Source organism: Crocodylus siamensis, chromosome 12 (assembly GCF_052110815.1).
Source record: "Crocodylus siamensis isolate JL-2025a chromosome 12, ASM5211081v1, whole genome shotgun sequence".
NCBI classification, from domain to species: Eukaryota; Metazoa; Chordata; order Crocodylia; family Crocodylidae; genus Crocodylus; species Crocodylus siamensis.
The window spans coordinates 13,108,116-13,134,053 of record NC_143406.1 but is presented as its reverse complement, the minus strand read 5'-3'; the positions used below and the strand labels follow the sequence as shown (position 1 = coordinate 13,134,053).

The window sequence follows — 25,938 nt, the reverse complement described above, 5'->3', positions numbered from 1 at the left end:
CTTCTTTGTGTGTTTTGGCTGTGTTTAGTTTGTCTTCTTTCCCAGAGGAAGACCTGCTGTTTGATACACCTGTTAACTGCACTAAACAGGTGGCCAGCCTTATGGGCTTCTTCACCTGCAATTTTTTTTAGGATCCATTTGATTTTTGTTACCTGTTTTGAAGAATAATTGTCTCAGTAATTATGCAAGTTATTTGTTAAATTTAAATTACCAGAATTTTAACAGCTCTAAATTATACTGCATACTTAATAGAAAACTGAGGAAAGAGAGATGTAGTAAAGCCTCATCTACAGTTCATGATACCCGGATAATATAATAGTGAGTGCAGGACAAAAGTATAGCTAGATCATGCCACCAGTTATACTGTAACAATGAATAAGACTCACTGGGTCTGTCTACGTAAGACACTAAATGCACTGTGCATTAGAGCATCATGTCAAAATCCGTGCTAATGCACTAATGCACAGCAGAATTTGTCTACTGAGCATTAGCATCACTAAAAAGGAATGTGCCAGTGCTACTGAGCAGTATTATCAGTTACTGCACATTGAGTTAGTAGTACCTGTTATTACAGGCACTAAACTTAATGCGCAGTAACTACAGCATATTAATGCACATATATACGTGCCCACTGCTAACAATTGTATAACTTAGTGAATAGATCTTTAAATTGCTAGTTGATTGCATCATGAACTATTGTTTTACTCATAGATCTTTCATTTATTGGTATTCTAGTTGTGCCTGCTAAGTGCTAGGTGAATGCATGCAAATACGCCTTGCACTGAACTACTTTTTATAGTGTTTCTCATGATCTGTGATTTTTACCATATACATCTTAAGTCTCTCTGACTGTTTATTGTAAGATGCAATATTTAGCAACAAGGAGACAGTAAGAAGGCAAAATCAGTTTATGTAAAAATACAGAACAATAATGAAAGCAAAACTCTTAACTTATCCATTTAATTCAGTTTATCCAAGTTTGGACTTAACAACAATACAAGTGTACTGTATATGTTTTTGCATTATAACATTATTAGGCTTTAAATAGGGAAGCAGAGGTACTCTGCTGACTCAGTCCAGCAGCCAAAACAGGTGGTCTTGTTAGTTCCATCTGGAAGTTGCAGTGATTGGTGTTCATAGCAGAGAAGGGCCATGGTGGGAGACAGGTAATCAGGCAGAGATAAATGCCAGAAACAAACAGCTGAGGATGAAAGTTAAGCCATGAGTCTGTAGTATATTGAGATTTGAGCCCAACAGAATGTCTATTTTGCCCCAATGTGGCACTACTAAGCATGTGACTGAGATACGACACCCCTACTCTGTGTGTAAGGCTTTACTGGTATATGCCCAATACCTCACTAAGACAGTTACTCCTGTTTCCAGAGGTAGCTTGTGTGGAATGAATGTGTGTCTTTTGCCAACTGGGAATGAAATAGTCTTTTCCCTTATATGTCTTGTATTTAATTTAAGTAGTACCTTGTACTTTGCTTCATTTATTAGAAAGCTGAAATGAACTGTAGTCTTGTTATCTTGTCTGCATGTGGATTTACCATCGTTTGTGGGGTTACTTTACCCTTGTTAAGCCTAGCAGAACTTTTAATGATTTTCCAGAGTATTGTAGGATTGTCTGAAACTTTGGAGAAGAATTTAGAAGTTGTGTATTTTATGGTGTTGATCAATTATAACTGAGTGCAGGTCTTGGAATTGGTATGAAACATTCTACAACACTGATCATGTAAACAGCAAATAGAGATACAGTAAATTATAAAACAGCTAACATCTGGATAGAACCCAGTTGCTGTACACTGGAATAATACTATATACAGTACTTAAATTTAGGTACAGGGATATACATTGATCTGGCCCATAGTGACAAGCATTCTGTAAAGGACTGCATCCTTCAGCCTTTCTTTGAAAGAATAAAGTAATATTAGCCTGCCAAATAAGAACATGCTAATAATACAAATGAAAATAAGTCTGATCAATGGATTGAAGCTTGATAACAGAGAAGTTTACACTTCTGTCAATCAAGTTAGACCACATGGAAATAATATATCATGAGTAGCATGCAAAATGAAAGAAAAGTAACCAAAATTATTTGCAATAAAACATAATAGCTACTCATTTGGAAATGGAAACACCATCAATTAACTGGAGGTAGCTTCTGGAAATAATAATTATAAAAGTAAGTACTTGTGTTTCATTTAAAACACTGTTTCCTTTTTCATAAGCAGAAATCTTTCCACCAAGCACCCTAATACAATCTTGACAGAAATTAGCATAATTTAAAAAAAATCCCTAGTTCAAAAGAGAAAATTTTTATATTCATTAAAAATGTGTTGTTGGTAAGAGTTGTTTTAAAACAACTGTCCCAAATAGGTTGCCTTAACTTTTAATAGTTGTTTTGTTGTTGATTAACTTTCAATGCAAGGTAGCTAGTGCTATGGCACTTGGGGGTAGATATTGTAACACCTGTGTCTGTTTTTCCCTCTGTAACATGGGTGACCTATGTCATATGTTTAACAAGTGTGCTGCAATGATTAATGAGTGAATGTTATAACATGGTACTATGATTTTACATTGTGTATCTGCTAAGTGTTCTTATCTTTTTTTTCAGCTTAATGTGTAGCATCATAGGATCATAGAAAAGTAGGGCTGGAAGAGATCTCATGAGGTCATCTACTACAGCCTTCTGCTTAAGGCACTGGCTATCTTAGCCAAGTGTGTATCTAACCTACTCTTATGTTATATATATTACCAGCAATGCTGAGTATGTGGGAAGAGGGCTGTCACCTAAAATGAGTAAAACTTTCCATCATCGTAGCCCCTCCCCCCCCAAATAAAAGTCAGCACCTATGTACAGGCAGTCCTTGGATTTATGACACAATTGGTACCTGAAAAATGGGTCTTAAGTTGAAACGTTGCAGCTCAGAACCAATCTTCTCATAAGAAACAATGTTATAAATGGGAGATTGATTTCCTGAACAAAGGCCCTATTTTCACCAAAAATACCCCATAATTTTGTACTCGATGTATTTATATTGTAAATAGTAATCATATTGATTTTAAAGGACTTCTTTGAGGTGACTTTGTTGGACTTTCTGAAAGGCTCTTGGCTGGAGTCTTCTCAGGAGTCTTGGCTGCAGGTTTTTCTGGAGTCTAGTCTGCTTTCTTAAAGAAAGTGCCCAAGGAAGTTTGGACAGATGTTCTCCAGGGAGATGGGCAACGCAGCAAACTTGTTTGCTGGCATGGTGTCACATCAGGTCAAGCGTTACAAAGTTGAAATTGATGTCAAAAAGTTGAAACAGGGTGTCAATTTATAAATGTTGTAAGCGTGAAACGTTGTAACTCGAAATGTTGTAAGTCGAGGACTGCCTGTATATTACTTTAAATTTTAAATAGATTTCCTATCAATTCCTTAAAAATTGCTAGTATTATAAAACTATCAGGGTGCATTTCTGGTCATTTCTGGTCATTCAGTCAGTGGCTAACTGTCCAAAACCACCTTAAACTTCATTTATTATGTACTGATACATATTCTGGAATATGTGATGTGTTCTTTTTTTAACCCAAAGGAGGTCTAAAATTAAAGTGCATCTTATACACACAAAGTATGTATTGACATCCACCATAAGTTAATCCTTTTTTGGGAGGTGCATCTTATACAGCAGAAAATATGGTGTTTTATTTCCTTTTAGGTCTCATAGACTGATGGTTAGGGAGCCAAAATGGTAGATACTGTTTCTTTCTCTAGTTCACCAGACAATGGGCTTTATCATGAGGGTGGGGGGTTTTTTCAAAGCAGAATTTCCCATTTAAATCAATAAACAATGAGTTCTGCTTAAAAATCAGTTGTATGACATGGCTCATGTCTCAAAGCTTTAAACTGTTTCTTTTGCTTGTTGGCTAACTGGTGGCTCTTTTTTCCTGAGGGCCCCTCAGTTGCTCTGGCTGTTTGCTCTGGCTGTTCATGCTGGTGACTCTCCTTATCAACGTGTGATGTATGAATGGTGCTTCTGTAGTCATCAGCATTTCCAAATCTTGTATGTGTTGCATTGCTAAGCAACTTTTAGCAACACTTATCCCCCATCCTTATGCCATCTGGAAAAGAAGATGAGACAGGAAAATGTGCCAAGGAGAAGCTAAAGGCAAATCATAAGGAGAGGTGATTTAATTGTATAGATAAAGTGATACAAATAGTGAGCAATTTTGAAATCTGATAGAATGTGGACAGGTGCCTTTATGGATGAGGATAATTGGCCATTAAAAGGATAGCATATACTGTTGTTTTAATTGGCTTGTAAGTATTAAAAATCTTGGGGTGTATCAGTTCCTGAAAAAAGCTGGAAAAGCAACAGAACTCTTTTATACATTTGCATATAGACATGGGATGAAAGTCCCTCATTTCAGTATATCAATTAAAATTGCAGTTCAAGTTATAGTGAAACCTCTTAGACTTAAGATTTTCACCATTGCTATCATGAGTTCAGTTTTGCTGGCAGTAGAATTTGTTAGGTCTAACTTGGAGTAGTTGGCTGATTGACATTTTAATGACTGTCATCCATCCCTGGTCAGAACAAATGTGGATGTTCATGCTTGTGAAAAAGTCAGTGCTAGCTAGTATCTTGTGTACACTAGTTATGATCATTGTTTTCTCTGGAGTGCCTGGTGGTGATGTTGAAAATTGTTTTAGAAGAATCACAATCACACTTCCCAGTTAAATTTGCTCTGAGAACACATTAGCAAAGAAGATAATGTTATTTTCTTTAAATTTATGTTTCAGTAATATTTTTTCCTCTGAAAGCTAAAGCCTAACTTGGAGTCATTTTTTCAAATTCTGTAGGTCTATGTAATCGGGTAACCTCATTTCCAGACTTTTCTATTTCATAGATTTCATAGACATTAGGGCTGGAAGGGACCTTGTGAGATCATCGGGTCCAGCCCCTTGCCCAAAGGGTAGGAAGTCAATTATTAAGCAGTTATAAATAAAAGATTCAAAAGTTGGTCCCAAACTACAACTCTAAGAACCATATTAATGGACAATAAGCAGCTGTAGTTGCTATCTTGCTCTGTACATAAACGGGTACCTAGAGGTGCTTGGGGGTGCCATGTGGGGCATGGGGGTGTTTTAATTAGAGCGGTTTCCAAAGAAGCATTCTATTTAAAATGTCACAGCCTCACATATATCATTCAATGAGCTTTAGTTAAAGTGCCCTTTTTTAAACCCACAGGGACTTACTCGATTAATCGAGTCTGTTTTGATGCGTTCTAATTAGAACACATCAGAGCACATATACAGACACTCAATATGTATAGGCTATGTTTAGTCTAAAGTTACTTCTTTTCTGATATTCACATTAATCAGTAACTCAAAAACCAGTGACACCAACAATTAAGTAAAACTAACTATGCTTTTCAAGAATGTCTGTTCTTACAGTTTCCCTGTAGAAACCTCTCTACATAAATTTTCTCTATATGGGGCAGAGTTCATGACATGTGCTTGCCCCAACACATCAGCAGGATTAAGAAGGCATCTTCTTTCAGTGTTTCAAAATCTGCTGACAGAATGAGATGACAGAAGGTCTCGCTGCCCTTTTTTACCATGAAACATTCATTCTACTTCCTAACAACCATACTCTGAAGCAAACACTTTTCAAATTCTTTCTACCAGATGCTTTAAAATGAAGTTGGAAAGACTAGAATAAGTCAATTTTGTCAGAAATACATTTCCAAAGAACCATTTTTTAAACAATGCTAGCTCTCCTTCTCTAATCTGGATATCGGTTGCTAGGGGAGAAGCTAAAATTCTAGCCTTTCAATCCAATGGGAATTTCAAGGTGTTTTTGACAAATTTTAAGTTATAATAGTGCTTTGTGTTACAAAGTTGCAACTTAATGTAGTGCAGATCCAGTTAGGGATTCATAGATGTTTGGGTCGGAAGGGACCATAGAACATTCATAGATGTTGGGGTTGGAAGGGACCTCAATAGATCATCGAGTCCAACCCCCTTCATAGGCAGGAAAGAGTGCTGGGTTCAGATGACCCCAGCCAGATGCCTATCTAACCTCCTCTTGAAGACCCCCAGGGTAGGGGAGAGCCCAGATTTTGGCCACTCTAACTGTGAAGAAGTTTTTCCTAATGTCCAGTCTAAATCTGCTCTCTGCTAGCTTATGGCCATTATTTCTTGTAACCCCCAGGGGCGCCTTGGTGAGCAGAGCCTCACCAATTTCCTTCTGTGCCCCCATGATGAATTTATAGGCAGCAACAAGGTCGCCACTCAAACTTCTTTTGCAGAGGCTGAAGAGGTTCAGGTGCCCTAGTCTCTCCTCGTAGGGCTTGGCCTGCAAGCCCTTAACCATACGAGTGGCCTTTCTCTGGATGCTCTCCAGGTTATTCACATCCCTCTTGAAGTGTGGTGCTCAAAACTGGATGCAGTATTCCAACTGCGGTCTGACCAGTGCCCGATAGAGGGGAAGTATTACCTCCTTGGTTCTGTTTGTCATGCATCTGCTAATGCATGATAAAGTGCAGTTAGCTTTGCTGATGACTTTGTCACACTGATGACTCATGTTCATCTTGGAGTCCTCTGGGACTCCAAGATCCCTTTATGCTTCCATGCTGCCGAGCAGGTCATTTCCTAGGCAGTAGGTGTGCTGGACATTTTTCCTCCCTAGGTGCAGCACTTTGCATTTCTCCTTGTTCAGTTGCATTCTATTGTTTTCTGCCCATTTGTCCAACCTGTCCAGGTCTGCTTGTAGTTGTTCCCTGCTCTCCAGTGTATCCACTTCTCCCAACAGTTTTGTATCATCTGCAGACTTGGACAGAGTGCACTTCACTCCCTCATCCAAGTCACTGATGAAGGCGTTGAAGAGTATCAGTCCAAAGACCGAGCCCTGTGGGACCCCACTGCCCATGTCCTTCCAGGTCGATACTGACCCGTCCACCACCACTCTCTGGGTATGACCCTCTAGCCAATTTGCCACCCACCGGACTGTGTAATCATCCAAGTCACAGCCTCTTAATTTGTTCACCAGTGTGGGGTGGGATACCATATCAAAGGCCTTCCTGAAGTCTAAGTAAATGATATCTACCCCTACTTCTGCATCCAGGTGTTTTGTAACCTGGTCATAAAAAGAGACTAGATTAGTCAGGCATGATCTACCTGCTATGAACCCGTGCTGGTTTCCCCTCTGCATAATTTTTCCTGCTGGGCTTTCATATATATGAGCCTTAATAATCTTTTCAAAGACTTTACCAAGGATGGAGGTGAGACCTGTACTTGCTTGGATCCTCCTTCCTCCCTTCTTGAAAATAGGAACCATATTGGCCCTTTTCCAGTCCTCCAGGACTTGTCCCGGGCGCCACAAGTGCTCAAATATTCTTGCCAGTGGCTGTGCAATGACATTAGCCAGTGCCTTCAGTACCCTCGGATGGAGCCTGCCGACTTAAATACATCCAGTCCTTTCAAGTGACTCTGCACTATCTCAGGGTTGACATTTGGTGGTCTGGCGCCCTGCTGTTGTCTCTCTACGATCCCATTGTGAGACTTGTGTTGCCCCTTGTTTAGGAACACTGAGGCAAAGAACTCATTGAGGAGTTCAGCCTTGTCCCCACCCTGTCTGTCACCAATTGCTTTGTCTGTCACCAGATAATCAAGTCCAACCCCCTGCCCTGGGCAGGAAAGAGCACTGTGGCAAATGACCCCAGTCAGGTGCATGGCTAGCCTCCTCTTAAAGACCCCCCAAGATAGGGGAGAGCACCACCTCCTTTGAAAGCCCATTCCAGATTTTGGCAACCCTTACCATTAAGAAGTTCTTCCTGATGCCTAGCCTAAATCTGCTGTCCGTCACTTTGTGGCCATTGTTCCTGATTACTCCAAGGGGTGTCCTGGTAAACAGAGCATCTCCTATTTCTTGCTGTCTCCCCCCCATGAATTTGTAGGCAATCACAAGATCACCTCTCAGCCTTCTCTTGTGGAGGCTGAAGAGATCCAGGGCTCTCAATCTCTCCTCGTAGGGTTTTGCCTGCAGGTCCCTAACCATACAAGTGGCCCTCTTCTGAACCCTTTCGAGGTTGTCCACATCCCTCTTGAAGTGTGGTGCCCAAAACTGGACACAGTACTCCATCTGTGGCCTCACCAATGCCACATAAAGGGGAAGTATCACCTCCTTGGACCTGTTTGTCATGCATCTGCTAATGAATGATAAAGTGTGGTTAGCTTTACTGATCTCTGTGTCATATTGATGACTCAAGTTCATCTTGGAGTCAGTAGTGACTCCAAGATCCCTTTCCGCTGCTGTGCTGCTGTGAAGGTCCTACCCAGCCTGTTAGCATGTTGGTGATTCCTTTTTCCGAGGTGCAGCACCTTGCATTTGTCCTTATTGAACTGCATCCTATTCCATTCTGTCCATTTTTCCAACCTGTCCAGATCCACCTGGATTCGTTCTCTACCCTCTAGTGTGTTAACTTTACCCCATAATTTGGTATTATCTATGAATGTGGACAAAGCGCTTTCCATGCCCTCATCCAAGTCACTAATGAAGACATTGAACAGCCTTGTGAGACTCCACTGCCCACATCTTTCCAGGTCAATACCGACCCATCCACCACCACTCTCTGGGTGTGACCCCTAAGCCAGTTTGCCTGGAATGATCTTGTCTTGAGCAGAGGGTTGGACTAGATGACTTGTTGAGGACCCTTTCTATGTTGTTGTTCTATGGTTATATGAAATCTTGCAGACCACCCAAAATTTAATTGAAATAAAGCAACATTGCACAACAAGATCACTTGAGCCTTTAAACTATGCTCGTTCTCTATCCTTCTACTGTTCTGCAAAAATTAAGGGATTGGTGTCAATAAATTTATACCTTTCCTTTTAACACTTACGAAACTATTCGCAGATATTGTGGAAGTGTCACTTTACTTCCTGCGCTTTGATTTTTGGTCATCTTTGGCCAGCAAGTTGTAAACATAAATTATTTTCTCCTGCTTGTGGCGGAATATTTCTTCAGTAACTTCCTTACCTAGTCCAATTCTAAATCATTTCCAGCATATGGAAACTGTTCAGGCTGAAATTTTCTCTTCTTGGGTGTTTACTTTAGGCTGAATTTTGGAAAGTTCTAGTATAAATGTTTTGCCCATCTTAAAATTTTCACATCTGTTTCACTGAGAAGCTGAAGGCCTCTATCCTTGGATCTGATACTCCACATTTGACAAAAAGGATTGTATTTGTCTCATGAGTTCATCTTTTGCCAGCACTCTAAAAAGTTTTCCAAATTTGATCAAGATATAAGCATTTAAAAATCTAAGTTTGTACCCAGTATGCAAACTTAGATTTTTGCATTTCTCTAAGTTTGTTAGTATTCAACAGCTAAATTCTTCAAAGATTCTTTCAGCACTGAGCATGACAGTCCAATGCTGAAGAGATCATACAGGATTTATTTTGCAGTTTCTGCTGGTAGGAGTCAGGGGTTGCTGTGATATCTGGCAAGGAAACTGAGAGCAGAGGGACTATTTGCTGTGATCTCAATGGTCCCACCTCTTTCCTTCTAATACCCACATGATGGCAGTCAGACAGTATAGTGGGTGAGACAACCTGACTTGAATTCAGAGGACAGAAGAACTAGACTAGGGGAAATGGAGAAGAGAGTAGATTGGGACATGGAGCTGGGACAGGGGAGCAGGGAGAACTGTGGAAAAAGTCTGAAAATGGGTTGAGAACATTAAGGCCTGGATACTAGGACTGGCTGTGTAAAATGACTGAAAACTGAGAAGAGCTGGTGAGGGAGAAGACAGGACTTTGACCAAGGAAGGGATGGGTTAGATTGGGTCACTTTTGAAGGAAATGGCTAGAGTGGTCTGGGCCTACCACAGCATAGTCTTCTTTAGTTTATGGAATTGAATGCAAGATTCCTGAGTCTCACTGTTCATCTGCTGTCAGCAAATAGCAGTAAAACCTACTAGAAAAATGTTTTCACCTTCACCTATAGACCAACAGGTTTGGTTGACATACAGAATGACTGCTATTATTATTATTTACTCGGTTAGCTTGACAGATCTGTATGTGCCATGAATCTTGAGCTGCCAACCACTGAATGATGGGGTCTGTAGAAAAAATATTGTGTGATTGCGTAAATCAAGGCTTTACAATAAAGTTAATGCACAGAGGGCCAAACTAAGTTTGTACAGGCAACCTTAATTCTGTCTGTTCCTGACTGAGTACTTAACTTAGCAACCTTGGTGTTCTTTGAACATGGATTTGTTTTGTATGTATTATGTGTCTTTGGTGAAATTCAACCCAAATGTAAGCCATTGAGGTCCTTGGTATTGAATTTGGTCCAATGTGTCACTCTTCACAACCTTCCAAAAAGGGAAATCATGCATCATTTTGCATGTGACAAAGCAGTAACCCATTCTGTACATTTAACTGCAATGTAATTTCTTAACAGAAGAACATCTGACAATTGTGCCCCACTGTATCAAATCTTGGGCAAGAATTACTTAATTTTCCCTTCCCCCCCCTAGAGGGTACACTGTGGAGTGCCAGATAATTCTTCGTTGTTGTGTGGTCCCCATTCATCATGTTCACACAAATGTTAGAAGGGTATTTATAAAGAACCTAGCAGACCACCCACTCTGCTATTGAGAGCCCTCTAGAATAATCCCTTCTTTATAAAGTAGCCTGTGTTGCAGCCAAATTTGAAATCAATGTGTATTTCTGTTTGAAGGGGCAGTGGAGAAATGACATGTTCAATGGACAGGGCACTATAATTCATTGTTCTGGTGTCATCTATGATGGACTGTGGATCAATGGCTACCCTGCTGGTACGTACATTCATTATGCTATCCAGTTATTAACAAGGCTTCAACATAATGCTCTAGCTGTCCTTCTATTGATGAATATGATCTGGCTATAGTATTAGCATCCTCTGTGCACTCAGTTTGCTTAGAACTTGTAGCTCATAAGGGCAAAAACAGTAGCTATTTAAATGGGACATTTGCTGAGTAGGGGAGCTATTCATTCAAACAAAGGTAAAATACAATAAGAAAAAGTTTTTGTTTATTTTTCTTTTTAAAGAAAACTGCATTTTCATTTTAAAGTAAATCACATCTATGTTTTTAGGGTTAGCTATTATCTTTTTCAGAAAAGTAATAACATAGCAATTTCAAAAACAAAAAGTATTAATTTGTCCTTCTTAGAAAGCAGAGGTCACAACTTGAAAACCTTTGACTGATAAATCATTTCTTTCACAGTGAATTATTTAGTTTATTCCTGAGCAGCTGCTTGTACTGTTGCACATCGCACCCTAGGTGAAAATGTAATTATAAGATGTCTTATTTCTTATAAATTCTGACTGTTTTTAGAACATAATCTAATATTTTGCTTTCTGAATTGGAGATTGTGGTTAAAATATGTAAGGATATGTATTTGCTGCACATTGTAATTTCATGTTAGGACAGAAAGATGAAAGAAACAGGCCTTAGAGATTTTCAGGAAGAGGAGACATCAAAGATTCCTCCATTTTTCCCTTTCAAATGAAATTAATAAAGTCAACCAATTTTTCTAACTGAGAACTGGGTATAACACAGTAGATGCATGTCTTCCATTGTCAAGTCTCTAGAAAGAATTTCACAGTTATTTCCATAACCCATTTTGCAAAGAAAAGGAGAGAAAGCCAAAGGCAAAAGGACCCCTGTCTGGTATGAAGCAGGCAGAAAGCAGGACAGGATGATATCTTAGGGCACTTTTACATGTGCTCTGGGGGTAGGGAGGATGGCACTCTAATTAGAGCAGCTCTGAGAGCTGCTCTAATTAAAGTGCCACCGCGTCACATATATCAGTGTCCCCACACTTAAAAATGGTGGTGGGGGCACTTGAACTAACAATTATTTGATGAACATTAGTTCAAGGTCCCTGCTTCCATTTTTAAGTGTAGGGACACTGATACACAAGACATAGGAAGTTGCTGGAGCGCAGCAGTTGCCACAATCTAGCAGACTCAATTAATTAGTCTCCTCCAACATGTTGGAATTCCAGTGCGTTAAAGCAGCCTCTAGGCTTGTGTATATGGGCCCTTAGGGCACCAATACATGTGCAGCAAGGCTGCTCTGATGCGCTATAGTTAATTGATTAATCAAGTCTGTTGGAGCATGGAAATTACCATGCTCTACCAGACTCCAGCGTCATGTGTATCAGCATCCCTATGCTGAAAAAGAGCAGTGGGGGCGTTTTAATTAAAGCTCATTCAGTGCCATTTTTCAGCATGGGGACACTGGTACACATAATGCTCCAGGGGCTTTAATTAGAGCCGCTCTAATTAAAGCACCCCCCCCCACTACCCACACATTCCTGGAGCACATGTATAAATGCCCTTAAAGACTTTTAAGAAGCATAAGCTTTCATAGGCATCAGCCTAGTTTGCGTAGGTGTGAAGAAAGCATACATTGTTTTACAACTGTGGAAATACCTTCATTCAGCATATCTATCCTAGGACTTAACTTTTTCAGAGGTGCAGATTGTTTGTATCTGATTGCTTTTCAACCTATCTATGACTAGTTATTTGGTTTCTTATGGGCATCCTGAAAGAGCCAGGATCCGCAACAGTGACCCTGTTTAGATGGGATTAGCAAGGGAAGAAGAAGAAGATGGGTATCCTAAAGAAATGAGTTTTAAAAAAGAACTAGAAAAATGTCAGTGGCATTAGAGCAGGTTCAGATAACTCAAAAATAACTCCTAGATTATAGGCCTTAGCTATGGGGGGATGGCCATGATGCCTCTTGTGGATTCTTGTACTCGTGATAGAAAATAACTTTTATCATTTGTCTTCACAGCATCCTACTTTTTAATAATATTTTAAAATCTTTTCATACTTTTGAAAGCGATTTTACCAGGTTAGTTCTATCCTTTTATAAGGGGAAGGGATAGAGATTTCATAACGTTCTGTCAATGTTAAACCAGATGACAAAACTTTTTCCTAGAACTCACCAGCAAATGACTTGGGTTCACGAATGTCTCCATTGGAAATAGATTATAGAAAACATTAAGTGTTAGGATTATTAGAAATAGTCGCTAATTCCTGCCTAAGGGCAACTTATATAACATAATAACCATGACTGGCCACATCAGAGGAATGCTCTCTGTCAGAAATGATGTCCCTCATCTTGATGTAATGATCAGAAGAACACTGAACAGCAATGTATTCTGAGAAATAGATTTTAGAAAATGATTCATTAACGATCTAAAAAAAATGTTGTCTAAAAAGTAGATCTAAAATGAGTAAGATATATGCAGCTCTCCATGGTAGAGGCAGAACCAATGATAATAAAATTAAATGCACATTTAGGACTCTGTGTTTTGAAAGCAATATATAAACTTTAATTACCGTAATTAATTAATTAAATGAGGCACTTCAAATGCTGTGTGTGAGATAACTCCTGGTATAATTCCATGTACACATAATTGATGCATCTTCACAGCTGTACCAAATATAACCAACTTAACTTTTCAGTAGCTACAACAGAACATTACAAAGATAATTATTTCAGTGAACTGAGGTCAAAATTGTACTTTTGATAAGTCTTTGTTAAATTGCTTTCTAAGAGAACAGTATGTTGTTAATATGTCAAACATTTATATACTTAAAGGCATTTTTACTGTTACCATCAGTATATGCTACTTTTTTTGCAACTTTAGACTCATAGATTCAGTAATATTAAATTATTTCAGCAAACATTTCCTTCTGCCTCTCCCAAGACTAATAATTTGCCTAGAATTAGCATTCCTATACTGAGATTAGAAGAATGGGAGAAAAGGATTGGTCAGTGGCCAGGGTGGTATTGTAGGGCTTGAGAGACCAGAATTAGGTGCCTGCTCCCCCGTGGATTTTCCTGCTGACTTTGGGAAAGTTCCCGTCTCAAAAAGGAAGATAACTGTACTGCGTGTGGTTTTGGGAAGATACATGAAAGATAGTGAGATACTGACATGGGGTGGTAATGGGGGTCATATAAAATCAGTAGCTAAGTGTAAAGGAAAGGAGATGGGGCTTTCACAAATGGGGAAAAAGTATTAATTTACAAACAAAGAACTGAAACAATTGGAACTTTTTTTGTAAAGTCATATGCATGAACTTCACCTGTATTAACTCCAGCTTGACACTGACCTCCCTGGAATTTTGTGGATGGAAAAATCTTCTGAATGTATTAAGCCAAAACTTTTACCACTCTGGAATTAGCCAAGAGAAGACCTCACCCTCTCTTATGTGGGGCATAAATACATAAGCTTAGGTCGTTCTTCTGAAAATTACATGTGTTTTGTTTTTCACGAGTATGTAATACATAAGCAGATATTTTGCTTACTGCTAATGTCATTCTAAAGGAATTCAGTGCTCCTTAAAGGATTTTTCTGGCATGCAATCAGATGGCCTTTTCAAATACATATGTATTTTAGTACCTAAGTTATCCTGGATGTAGGTAAGCTGTAGAAAGAGTGTTTTGTTTTGTAATTTTGTGAAATGCATGTAAATATAGTTAATCTTCCTGGAAATCTGAAACAGAAACAAGATTAATTCACTTGCTAGTGGATTAATTCACTTGCTAGGGGATTAATCCACTGACAATAAGCCCTAAGGGAAGGTTGTTCTATACTATGCGTTCTCGGGGCAGCAGTCTTAAATAGAACAGTGCATACACAATTGTCATTCCAGATTGCAAATTGATATCTGTTCCACTGATGGACATTTGTTCACTAGTACAAACATCACATGTCTGCTTGTTAATTATCTTATATAGTCTGAAAATTCTTCAACACTTCTGCGCAAATAACAGCATACTAACTGTGACCACTGTGATGAAGTTGATTTATTAGTGAAGGTAGGGAAGGGAAATCTTGACTTGGGACACAAGGATAAATCTATACACAGTTCACATCCAATAAACTTCATGGGACTCAATACAATTATTTCTGAAGGAGGGTCTGAAGTAACACTCCTATAATCTGAAGTTCTGGTTCTAGGTATTCCTAACCAGATCACAAAGAGAATGATCCCAGAAGATTCTTATCCAAACCAGTACAGAGACTCCTGCTGAGCTCAGTGGTCTAATCTGCCCCCACTCCACTTTCTGCCCTTTTGGTTTGTCTGTGCTTTGTAAAAGGAATTGCTTGTATAGTGTAGGGATGTGATAGGTTAAAAGTTTAATAAGTATATTTATACCAGAAATATATTACCAGTTAATGTTTAGCACTGGGTTCAGTCTGGCAAAGAAGGGAAGGGCGCGTTGCCTTGGGAACAGGAAGGCAGCAGGGCAAGCAGGAGGGAGAAAGGAGGGAGGAGCAAGGGGGGGGCAGCGGGGGGGGCTAGTACCCTTAGCCTGTGAGGGTAAAGAGGAAAAAAGTGGGCGGTCTAATAACTCATCAATGAAGCAATTAGCTACTCATTCACAGGTGCTCCTTCTCTCCCAGCGTGCCAGCAGCTGCTGCAGGCTGGGAAAGCCCTTTGCCTGCTGCTGCCACCCTTGGTTTCATGTAGGCTGTGTTGTCTTGTGGGGCTTGCCACCATCTCCTCCCCCAGTGTCAGAGGACCTCAGCAGCAATCTTGCCCAGAATGCTGTATTATCATTAAACAGTTTAACCGATGTAATTAGAGGAGGATAATTTTATAAACAGTATTTACGTCCTGAGTACAGTGGCTCATCTGTTATCACCTGAAAGAAGATCCAGAATGAAAACATAAACACTTACCCAGGCTCTTGATGCCTGAGGTATGATATGAGCAATTCAGCAGTCACTGTTAGAGACACAATCAGATAGGAGGCTCCTACCGTAAAGGTGGGTGGGGGAAATATGGGAATTCATTTTGGGTTTGTAAATAACAACAGCAGAACTAAAAATGTTTAATGTTACAGCTCAAGCGAAGAAGATAGTGATTTTGGGCCCAGAAGTTATTGATATAATTCAGGGATCTTCTATCACCCTTCATGTACAGCTACAGAATGAAGAAGGAGAGGTTTGTGAATGTACGGACATGTTTACAGATATTTTATGCCATATAAGTGTGTTTCACAATTAAATGGAGATATTGAAAATAGCAGAATATAACATGGAATTAATTTTACCTTCACAGTGGGCACGTCTACACGAGACATTAAACGCTCAGTAGACTAATTCTACTGTGCATTAGTGCATCACAGCAAAAACCGTGCCATTGTGCTAATGCACAGTAAAATTAATCTACTGCGCATTAGCATTACTTAACAGTAGTGCCAGTTACTGCACATTTAGTACCTGTTATTACAGGTACTAAACTTAATGCACCGTAACCACAGTGCACTAATGCACATGTAGACATGAGCACTGAATATAAATGTTACTGAAGATGTTTTACGGTGCCCACAATTTCAAGAGATGTAGGGCTTCTGTTTTGTGTCTGCTCTCACGCCCCACGTGTCCAGGCAACTTTATGTTCTACGTGATAAAAATACAGTTAAAATACAACTTGCTGTTGAATCAGCAGGCAAATAATGAGTCTTTTCTTGCAAAGCTCTGAATACCTTCTGAGAGGTGTTAAGGGTTCACATTTCCGATCTTTGCTGAGGGTCATGTAGCATCAGGTTCATGTAGAGAAAATGCCATGCTTGTCCTGCTTTCAGCAGTTTCCTTTTGTTTTGTAATTGACAGGACCAGCAGAGCAAGTTTCTGGTTTCTGGTTAGTACAAGTAATGCAAGAAAGGTAGCAACAAAAAAACAACCATCCTGTGCGTGTACATAACAGAGTAAACTGAGGGAACTTGCTTAATAATATTCGGCATTTTATATAGTAAAAAAGAATCAATAAAGCTTCTCTTCTGTTGAGGGCAGATTAAATTACTTACCATATTTTCTTGTGTACAGTATGCCCCCGAAAAACATATGCACCTTGTTTTTAAAGATAAAATAAAGAAAAAATATCTCTCCTTGAAAATACTGGTAAACAGCAGTAAGTAAAGCTCTTGTCTCAGCTGTAGAAGTGTTCCAGTCGGGTCATTGTCAGGAAAAATGAAAAGGAATAAATTCTGTACTATATTTATTCTTTAGAGGCAGATTTAATTTTCCAGTTCTGTCCATTTTACCCTTTTCAAAAGCAATATATTTATTTAAATTCCATATTCAGAAAAGAAAAGCTTTGTCTACAGTTAAACTCATTTGATTTTTGTAACCTTCTGTTTAAAACTATTTGTGTAGAAGTCAAGGCTATGCACAGTACTTGAAGTTAAAATGAATGTACCTAGATAAGTATCTCATAAAGTGTTATAGCTTAGTTGTATCTTTTCAAAAATACAAGTTGAAGAGGATTACTTAAAATGTATCCTCTGGAAAGGTAAAAGTGTTCCTTTGTTCTTTTCTTCACAATTTGAGTAGAAAACATTCAAGGAAACAGAAATATTTTTCTCCGATTGCCTTTACTGAAAATAGTGATTACAAACCATCTTTTCCATCCTCCTGAGAAGTCAAACTAGCTTTCAAGTTATGGTCCCCCAATTCTAAGTACAAAGTACAGTGGTAGGTCTGGTTTTTTGCAAGACACAGTGGAAGAAGGCACTTTGCAAGTTTTACCTATGAAAGGGTTGAAAGCTTTGATTACCAGAGGCATCAGCAAAATTGTGCATGTTTGCTAACGTCCCTTTGACATCTTGCAAAAGATTTAGTATCTTCCAGGGTTCATCTGATTATTTCCTATCTAAATATATTTTATTTTTATCCTATGGTATAATTATTAGGGGTGTGCAAAAGCTGGCCCATTTGATTCAGATGTGGCCTGAATTGGGGACAGTGATTCGATCCGTTGATTCAGATCACTGTCCCTGATTTGATTCAGCCAAATCCAAACCTGAAGATGCGATGCTGATTCGGAGAATCAGTGATTCGGACATAGACACAGCTTTAAATGGTTTTCCTACGTACCTCGAGGTACCAGCATGGCTCATGAACGCTGCGATGCTGGGGAGGACAGAGCATCCCACTGGACTGCAGGGGAGCCTCCTTGCATGTTCAGTGGCAAACCTGGAAGTGGACCGGACGTACTTCTAGGAGCACAGGGGGCTCCCTCCAGCCACCCGGCTCAGCGACTGGTGCCTCCTGGGTCTGGGGGGCACCCAGGGTCCCCCTGCAGCCAAATCCCCGCCAAATCGAATCAGGGACCAAAGCTTCACATGGCCCTAATAAATATATAACTATGCTACCCCCTACCCTTGGATATGAATATAACTCAGCAGAGAATTTGGCTCTTAGGTTGTACTAAACTATATTTTTTTCTGTCAGAAGAAAATTTTGTGAAAAATCATTAAACCCCCACCAAAATCCAAAACATGACAGCACAATGCAGCCACAGTATTGCAAAAACAAATTAAATTTCTGGGAAATGGAACAGCACACTACTTTTTGTGCAGTGCCAAATAAACAATATAATTATAAGTGTAATATGAAAATGGGCGAGCAAGAATGTTACTAGGGTATTAATCCAGGGTAATAATGAATTCATATAGTTTCTCACTGCGGTAAAATACAGTATACAATGCTGGATCATTTTCTCAAGTATCTGATTTCCTAGAGGTTTAGTTACATATTGATCTAAATCTTTAAAATATATAGTTCTTTTCTTACTGTTTTTTCTTTATTAAAAACGCACTATTTTAGAAAAAAATGTGGATTCTTTAGTAAAGGTGGCAAGAGCACTATATAGGTGGCTTATTCTGAAACTTTGGGTGAACTAATAGGATAATATAGTAGCAATGACTATTTCTGATTATTTTTTGTTACGCAGTTATGACATTTTACCAATTTCTTTTGTCTGTTGCTCTTTATATGGGAAGCTGAGGAAGGCCGAGTTTTGGAGATCTGGGCAGGCATCAGAGACCATCAGATCCGAGCAAGTTCCCCTACCAATTTATTTGAGTTAATTGAAGAGATTGAAAGGAAGCCAGTCAAAACCCCTTTGTACGTAACTTGTTGATAAATCTATTTAGTTAAATGTTTTTCCATGAATAATGTGTGTGTATGTATGTATGTGTGTGTATATATAGATATATATGTGTGCGTGTGTGTGTGTGTGTATATACACACACACAAATAATAACATCCAAACTAAATTGTTTGCTGAGTGTATACTCACTGGTGTAAAGGCCCATTCTTTGTGCTACTGCATCCTTTCGTTTCCTATTCAGATAAGATTCTTGAATTCTCCTTCTGTAGTCACTTTTTATGAGTTTCTCCTTTTCCTTATGAGGCAATGTAAATGCCGTTCCTGAGGGAGGCAGGGGTTCTTAAGTCCCATCATTGGTTCAACTTTGAAATGCCATACCTAGGCCACTGGGAACCCAACAAAATCAGAGGAAAAAATCACATTCACTTCAATGAGCTCTGGATCTCTGAGAGATGAGGTTAACACTATTTACATAAAAGCTGACAGTGTCACCTCTTATATTACAGTAGTTCTCATTAACCTTGACAGTGGACATCTAGCAGTTTTGTTTGTAGTCTCTTTTTTTTTTCTTTTGTATCTTAATTATATTGCCAGTATTTCTTGATGTAGGATTTGGGAAAAAGCTGTTTTTAGCTATGAAATACTATACACATTACTCTTTAGCTAGATAAAAAGAGTAATATTTTTAAAAGTGAAATTGCTGGTAGTTGGCACCAGATTTTTAAAGGCCCATAAGTGACTTAAGAGCCATACCTCTGTTTTCAAAAAATAATTAGGTACTTAGAAACTGCAAGTTTTTCCTACATGGGAAGGTTATCCTGATAGAAATATAGCTTAAATTAAGAGTGTCCTTTTGGGGAGTTTTATCTCTTTAATCGTATTGACATAACCTTATAATTTCCCTGTGTAGATAAACCATTAGTCCCACAGAAAGTCACTTTCAGAAGCTTTACTTATTTTGACAAGTTTTGTTTCATCTGAGCTGATAGTCTTGATCTTGTAATTTTTCATCATAAACAGATTTAAAACACATTTTACTGTCCTACCAAAACCAGAAATTATGGTCATCACTTAGACATTTGTGTTCTTCAGTTTATAAGTGCAGATCTTGTTTGTTTTTTTTTAAGCAGTAAAACTGACAGTGGTTTTTAAACATGTTTCTTTCAAAACATAGTTTGCAGTCCTCCTTTAACGTCTTTGAGAAATAGTCAATTATATTAGCTCAAAGAAGGCTGTCCATAAGTATGAAATATAACTGCTAATTCATTTCCGAAACAGGAGCTTAGAGTTAGGCCAATAGATCCTGATTTAGAATCCTCATTAAGTGAGCTTATTTTTTTCAAAGTGCTGATCAGCACCTTCTGAAATGAGTGGAAGCTTCTTCAGTCCCAAACCTAAGTATGGATTTTGAGGCTGGGATTTTCAGAGGTGTCCGAGGGAAGCTGACATTTAACCAGCTGAAACTTAATGGAGGGAGATCAAAATTAACTTCCTTGAAAATCTCGCTCAACATTAGATTATCCTGTATGTTTTATTTAAGATGGCAATCTGTCATACGAAATGGAACCTACAGTAAAAATTCTGTTTCAAGCTGCTAAACTAATCCTTCCCTGATGACCAGGGATCATAGTTTTCTCTGATGAAAAAAAAAAATCCCCAATTTTCAGATTAAAAAAACTAACCCAAATTCCATATTTTTCTATGATTAAAATGAAATGCCACTAATATATTTTTTAAATTGGAGAAAACCAGGATCCCTGCTGAAGCCTATTAATGCAGATTATCATTGTGAGTTTGTGCAACAGGTCTATTTTGGTTATTTTTCTTATGTTTGCACAAAGTGTAGGGCTATGCAATTTATTGAAAAAAATCCAATAAGCTCCAGTAGGTTATTGGAGATAAATATATCAGTACTATGTTATGTTGTATATATTGAGATATGTAAACGCAGCTCTAAGTTTCAGACAGTGAGTATTTTGTGGCTCTCATGGTGAGTTCCATATTATATCTGAATTATTTTCTTAAGATGTTAAAACCTATCTTCACAAACAAAATAAAATATCAACTACATTTTCTTTCACAGTGGATTTGAATGTATTAGCTACCCTTTGATGGATGCCATATCCAAAAGCCAGAAACTGAAAGCTGCTTTCCCTATAGTTAGCAAATCTGGATTTGCATTGGCTGATTTATCAATTCCTAAGACAGTAATAGAGCCAGAATCAGGATCAGACACCATGCATGGAGCTGGAGATGCCCCCAGCAATCAGGATGGTAAGTACAGATAATGGATTAGTCAACTGCTTACCTAGTTAACTGAGAAACAAAAGAGATCTTTACAGTATAACAACTTGAAAAAATAGGAGACCGCTTTTGTAATGCAAATGGGTGGCTCTCAAAGCATTTTTAACAGTAGAAGTGATTTCTACTGACTTTCTCATAATAAATGGAATAAATTTCATAAAAATATTTAATGTCTGTGTTATAAAAAAAAAAAAATAACCGCCTGCCTAGGCTTTCTCTTCAGTTATTTCGATCAGTCAAAACACACTGGTTAACAGTGAATTAAATCAAGAGAGCTCAAGCAATTATGTATACAGTCTACATTAATTTACTGTAGTTGAATAAGATATAGGCCTAAACCAGGGTGTCAGACATACAGCCAATGGGCCAAATTTGGCTTGCAGAACTGTTACATCCAGCTCACCAGTAGTCTGGTGGTTACTGAAAGTGCACACCCTGAGCTCTGCACTGCCACATGTGCCTGGCACTGCCAACTGACCAGATCTCAGCACTTCCAGATGGTAGCATGAAGCCAAGGACACAAAGCAGCATGGAGCTGCTTTAGGTAGCATGGAGCTGGCAGCACTTGTTGGTTTACAGCCAGGAGCATGCATCAGCACAGAGCTCTGGTTAGGCAGTGACAGCGGTGGGGGGAAGAGCTCTGTGCTGCTGCATGCCCCTGGCTTGGCACCATCACATGCCGCTGAATCTACGGTGGTTCCATATGACCAGTTCTAAGCCACCAGTCAAGTCCCACCTCACAACTATGAGCGTTAGAAAATTCCCTTTTATCCCCTGAAATTTTTCACCCAATTCTAGGCTTTTAGGAAAAAATGCCAAACAATTTGATTAAGAGACTTTTGTTAGACTTGGTAAAAGTTGTCACATTGTTTGTCTGAAGAACTGATAGTTTCACTTATCACCTTGGATTGGGGTGGTAATGAAATGTGTGCTATGCCACATAAAAAGCATCACAAACAAGTCACTGTGGTACCCTTTCCCATGAATGCATGCAGTGTAATCAGTTAGGGGGAAAAAGTCTTTCTCCTGAATGTTGCTGTACAGTACACTCTGCCACAAGAAGGGCATTTCAAGAAGTGGCATTTCAGTAGTATTTGGGAATGATAAAAGGGAGAAAAAAAGTTTATTTCTAAATATTGGGTTAATAAAACTGCATTTTAAAAATAAGTATTTGGAGTTACAGGACAATAACTGCACAACAGGTTCTGCTGAAAACATCAGATATTCAAGTTTCCTTCTTGTGTTTTAAGGCACAAACTCTTCCTGCACCTGTCAACCCACTGATTGGAGTTGCCTGTTCATCCTTTGTATATACAATTCACTTCCGAAATTGTTGTTTCATTTTCCTGCAGGACAGAGTAACAATTGAAGTAACACTTTTTACATACACATACACATTAAAGTTGTGTGAAGCTTTGGTAGCCGATTTAATTCGGAGGATATTCAGCCCGATTCGGGGACTGAATCTCCAAATCCGAGTCAAATCAGGAGACCAGTTTAAAAACTCTGAATTGATTTGAAGTGTCCAAATCTGTTCAGAAAAGCTTCGGAAAAGATTCAGCTGCTTCGGAGATTCAGCCATAGATTAAACAGGCAGCAGACAGATGCCTCCAGCTGGTAAGTCTGTTGGGGTTGCGGGGAGGGAAGGGGCATGTGAGAGGTAGAGATTGGGGCTGGGGCTGGCGCTGAGACAAGCTGCTCAGGTGGAGCAAGGGGCGCTTTACTCGGGGAGGGGGCTGGGAGGTGCAGGATGCGGGCGCACGAGTGCTGGGAGTGGGGGTCCTGCCCTGCTGCTGCTTGCCCAGCCAGGGCAGGATGTGGACGTGGCTCACGCTAGGCAGAAGGGGGCAAGCGGCAGCAGGGCAGAGCTCCCCCGCATAGCCTCCACTCCCTGATATGCCCCCTGCCCAGCCCTGACCCTGATAGCCCCCTGACTGCCCAGCCCCAGCTTCCTGGCACTTAAAAGAAAAAAAGCCTTGCACTCACTGGTGTTCAGGGCCTCTGAGGGCTCATGGCAGACCACCCCTGTGCAGCGTGGGGTAGAGGGGGGCAGTGAGGATTGCCACACCCACTTGGCACCCACTCAGCAGCTGCCCCATGGCGCGGGTGCAACACAGCTCAGCAGGGTACCCTGCACTGTCTGGGAGCTGGGGCGGCTCCACGTGTTAGCTGGAGCCTGGCACTACTGAGCCCCAGTGACCCCAGCTCCCAGAAAACGTGTTGCACCCTGCCAAGCCACGCTGCACCCATACCATGGGGCAGCTGCCACACGGGTACCAGGCAGGAGGGTGATCCCTGCTACCCTGCACTGTGCAGGCAGGCTCTGCCGCAAGCTCCCAGAGGCCCTGATCCCCGCTGCTGCAGCCAGTGAGTGCAGGGCTTTTTTTTTTTTTTTTTTTAAAGTGCTGGGAGGCTGCCTGGGCAGGGAATGGCCAGGCAGAAAAGTCATGGGGGCTTATCCCGTGGTTCCCCCTGCCCGGGGAGAGGCAGGCACAGTTGGAGGAGCCCTGGGAGAATCTGCAGTCACCTGGCTGTGCCTGCCTCTCCATGGCCAATCCGAATCTCCGAATCAGCGCCAAATCTCTGATTCTGATTTGGCCAAATCAAATGGGGATAATGATTCCAATCACAAAATCAAATCACTGTCCTCCGAATCAGCCAAATCCGAATCAAATATTTCTCTATTCGCACAGGCCTACACATTCTCTTTCTCTCTCTCTCTATACTCTTTGTGTGTGTGGATGTATATGATATGGCATCCATTCATCAGCGAGTGATGGCTATTGTAGGTGTTCTGCTGACTGGTGGTGCATTTTCCCTTGTGGCTGTAGAGACCAATGTTAGACTTGTAGGTCCTGCCACAGTGGTTCACAGGTGTACATGGTATTAGGGAATACTGTACTGACAGGCTGTTTTCTTTCATCACATTTCTGTTGTGATGTTGCACTCCTTGATTGAGAAGGGAGCGCTACTTTGTCCTGTCTACTACTAAAGCCTCCCAAAGGTTTGGGTCGATTCCAAAAGCCTTCATGTCCTGCTTGCAGATGTCTGTGAAGTACAGTTTTGGGTGCCCTTCTATTCTCTCCCCACCTGCAATTTGTCCATACAGGATGTTCTTTGGGTTGCACCCATCTTCCATCCTGCAGAGATAGCCAAGCCAGTGTAGGCACCACTATTTAAGTAGTGCAGTGATGGTTGGCAGGTTGGCTTTGGCAATGACCTCTGTGTTGATGATTCTGTCTTGCCACTTGAGGTCAAGGATGCACCCTAAGCAGGGTAGGGGGGAAAGCTGTTCAGCTTCTTTTCTTGATATGCATTTGTTGACCATGTCTCACTGCTATACATAAGGACACTGAGGAAGCAGGCTTTGTATACAAGCAGCTTAGTTTTGATTGTTAGTTTTGTATTGTTCCAGACTCATTTGGAGAGCTTACTGAATGTGGTAGCTGCCTTTGCAATGCACACATTTAGCTCTTCATCCAGTGATAGATGTGAAGAGGCAAAAAAAGCCCCTTTTAAGCCCACAGCTACCGAGGGAAACAGTTCAGCTGCCCCGCCAGAGCCTGTGACAACTAGAGACTGGAAGCTGCTGCAGGAGCCCCGTTTTATCAGCAGCTGTTTGGTCCGGATTGAACTGCCTTGCAGCTGCTCTGGTATTTCTGGCCCATCGCCAAGACCGGAAGGTGGGCAAGACAGACTCTGGAGGAAAGCCCCAATGCTGGAGGTTGTCTCCCTTGTTCTTGTAGAGAGTGATGATGTTAGCATCACGCATGTCCTGAGGTACTTGACTTTCCTTCCAGCAGCACACTGGAGTTGATAAAGATGTAGTAGCAGGTTAGCCTTCCCACACGTGAGAACCTCAGCTGGGATGCCATCCTCCCTTGGTGCTTTTCCACATTTTTTGCCCCAAGGGACACTTGCCTAAATAAAAAAGCACTGCAACACTTGTGGGGGGGGGGGGAATGGGGAAGTGTGGCCAGCCAGACACCAACGGGGTGGAGTGGCACCCAGCCAGCCAGACGGCATTTTCAGCTGGACCCACACCCCTGCCTGGCTGGAGCCATGCTCCTTGTCTGCCTGTGTCTGCAGCAGCAGCAGCAGCAGCAGGCAGGGGGCATGGCTGCAGCTAGGAAAGAGGTATGGCTCCCAAAATGCCATGGCACACTGGTTGGGAAATGCTGTGCTAGAGAGTCTGTAGATTTGTTAAGTTCTTCAGCTGCAGGTTCTTTGTCTAGCTGTGCCAGTACACTTAGAGTTGGAAGTTGATTCAGTGCCTCTTCTGAAATTTTTGATTCGTGGGAGTAAAGCTCTAAGTAGTGTTCAACTCAGTGTAACATCTGCTTGTTCTTATCAGTGATTTTTACTTTGCTATCTCTAGACTTAAGGGGGGTGACTTTAGTGACAGATGGGCCAAGGGCTTTCTTTAAGCCGTCATACATAACTCACAGGTTTCATGTGTCTGAGGCAAACTCTTGACATAGGTCAATCCAGTACTGGTTTGTTTTCTGTATGTTGCCCTGGTATGTTTCAGCTTAGCCTTGGAACCTTCTGTTGGATTCTTGTTGTATTTCATTTCGGCTGCGTTCTTGGCCTCAACAAGTGGTAACATTTCTTCCAAATGTGCCTCAAATCAGTCTTTATTTGACAATTTCCTTTTCCCCAAATACTTCTGTGGCTGTTT

The 25,938-nt window shown here is 40.4% G+C and overlaps 1 protein-coding gene across 4 annotated transcripts in view; it reads left to right on the top strand.

The window, feature by feature from the left end:
* The window catches only part of MORN1 (MORN repeat containing 1), a 159,788-nt gene that overhangs the window by 20,422 nt on the left and 113,428 nt on the right, over positions 1 to 25,938 (top strand). For all 4 annotated transcript variants that reach the window (XM_090024699.1, XM_090024698.1, XM_090024700.1 and 1 more), the window contains 4 exons: positions 10,728 to 10,824; positions 15,901 to 16,011; positions 18,844 to 18,967; positions 21,037 to 21,227. In XM_090024699.1, the coding sequence (XP_089880825.1) occupies positions 10,728 to 10,824; positions 15,901 to 16,011; positions 18,844 to 18,967; positions 21,037 to 21,227 (523 nt within the window). The remainder of the gene's footprint in view (positions 1 to 10,727; positions 10,825 to 15,900; positions 16,012 to 18,843; positions 18,968 to 21,036; positions 21,228 to 25,938) is intronic.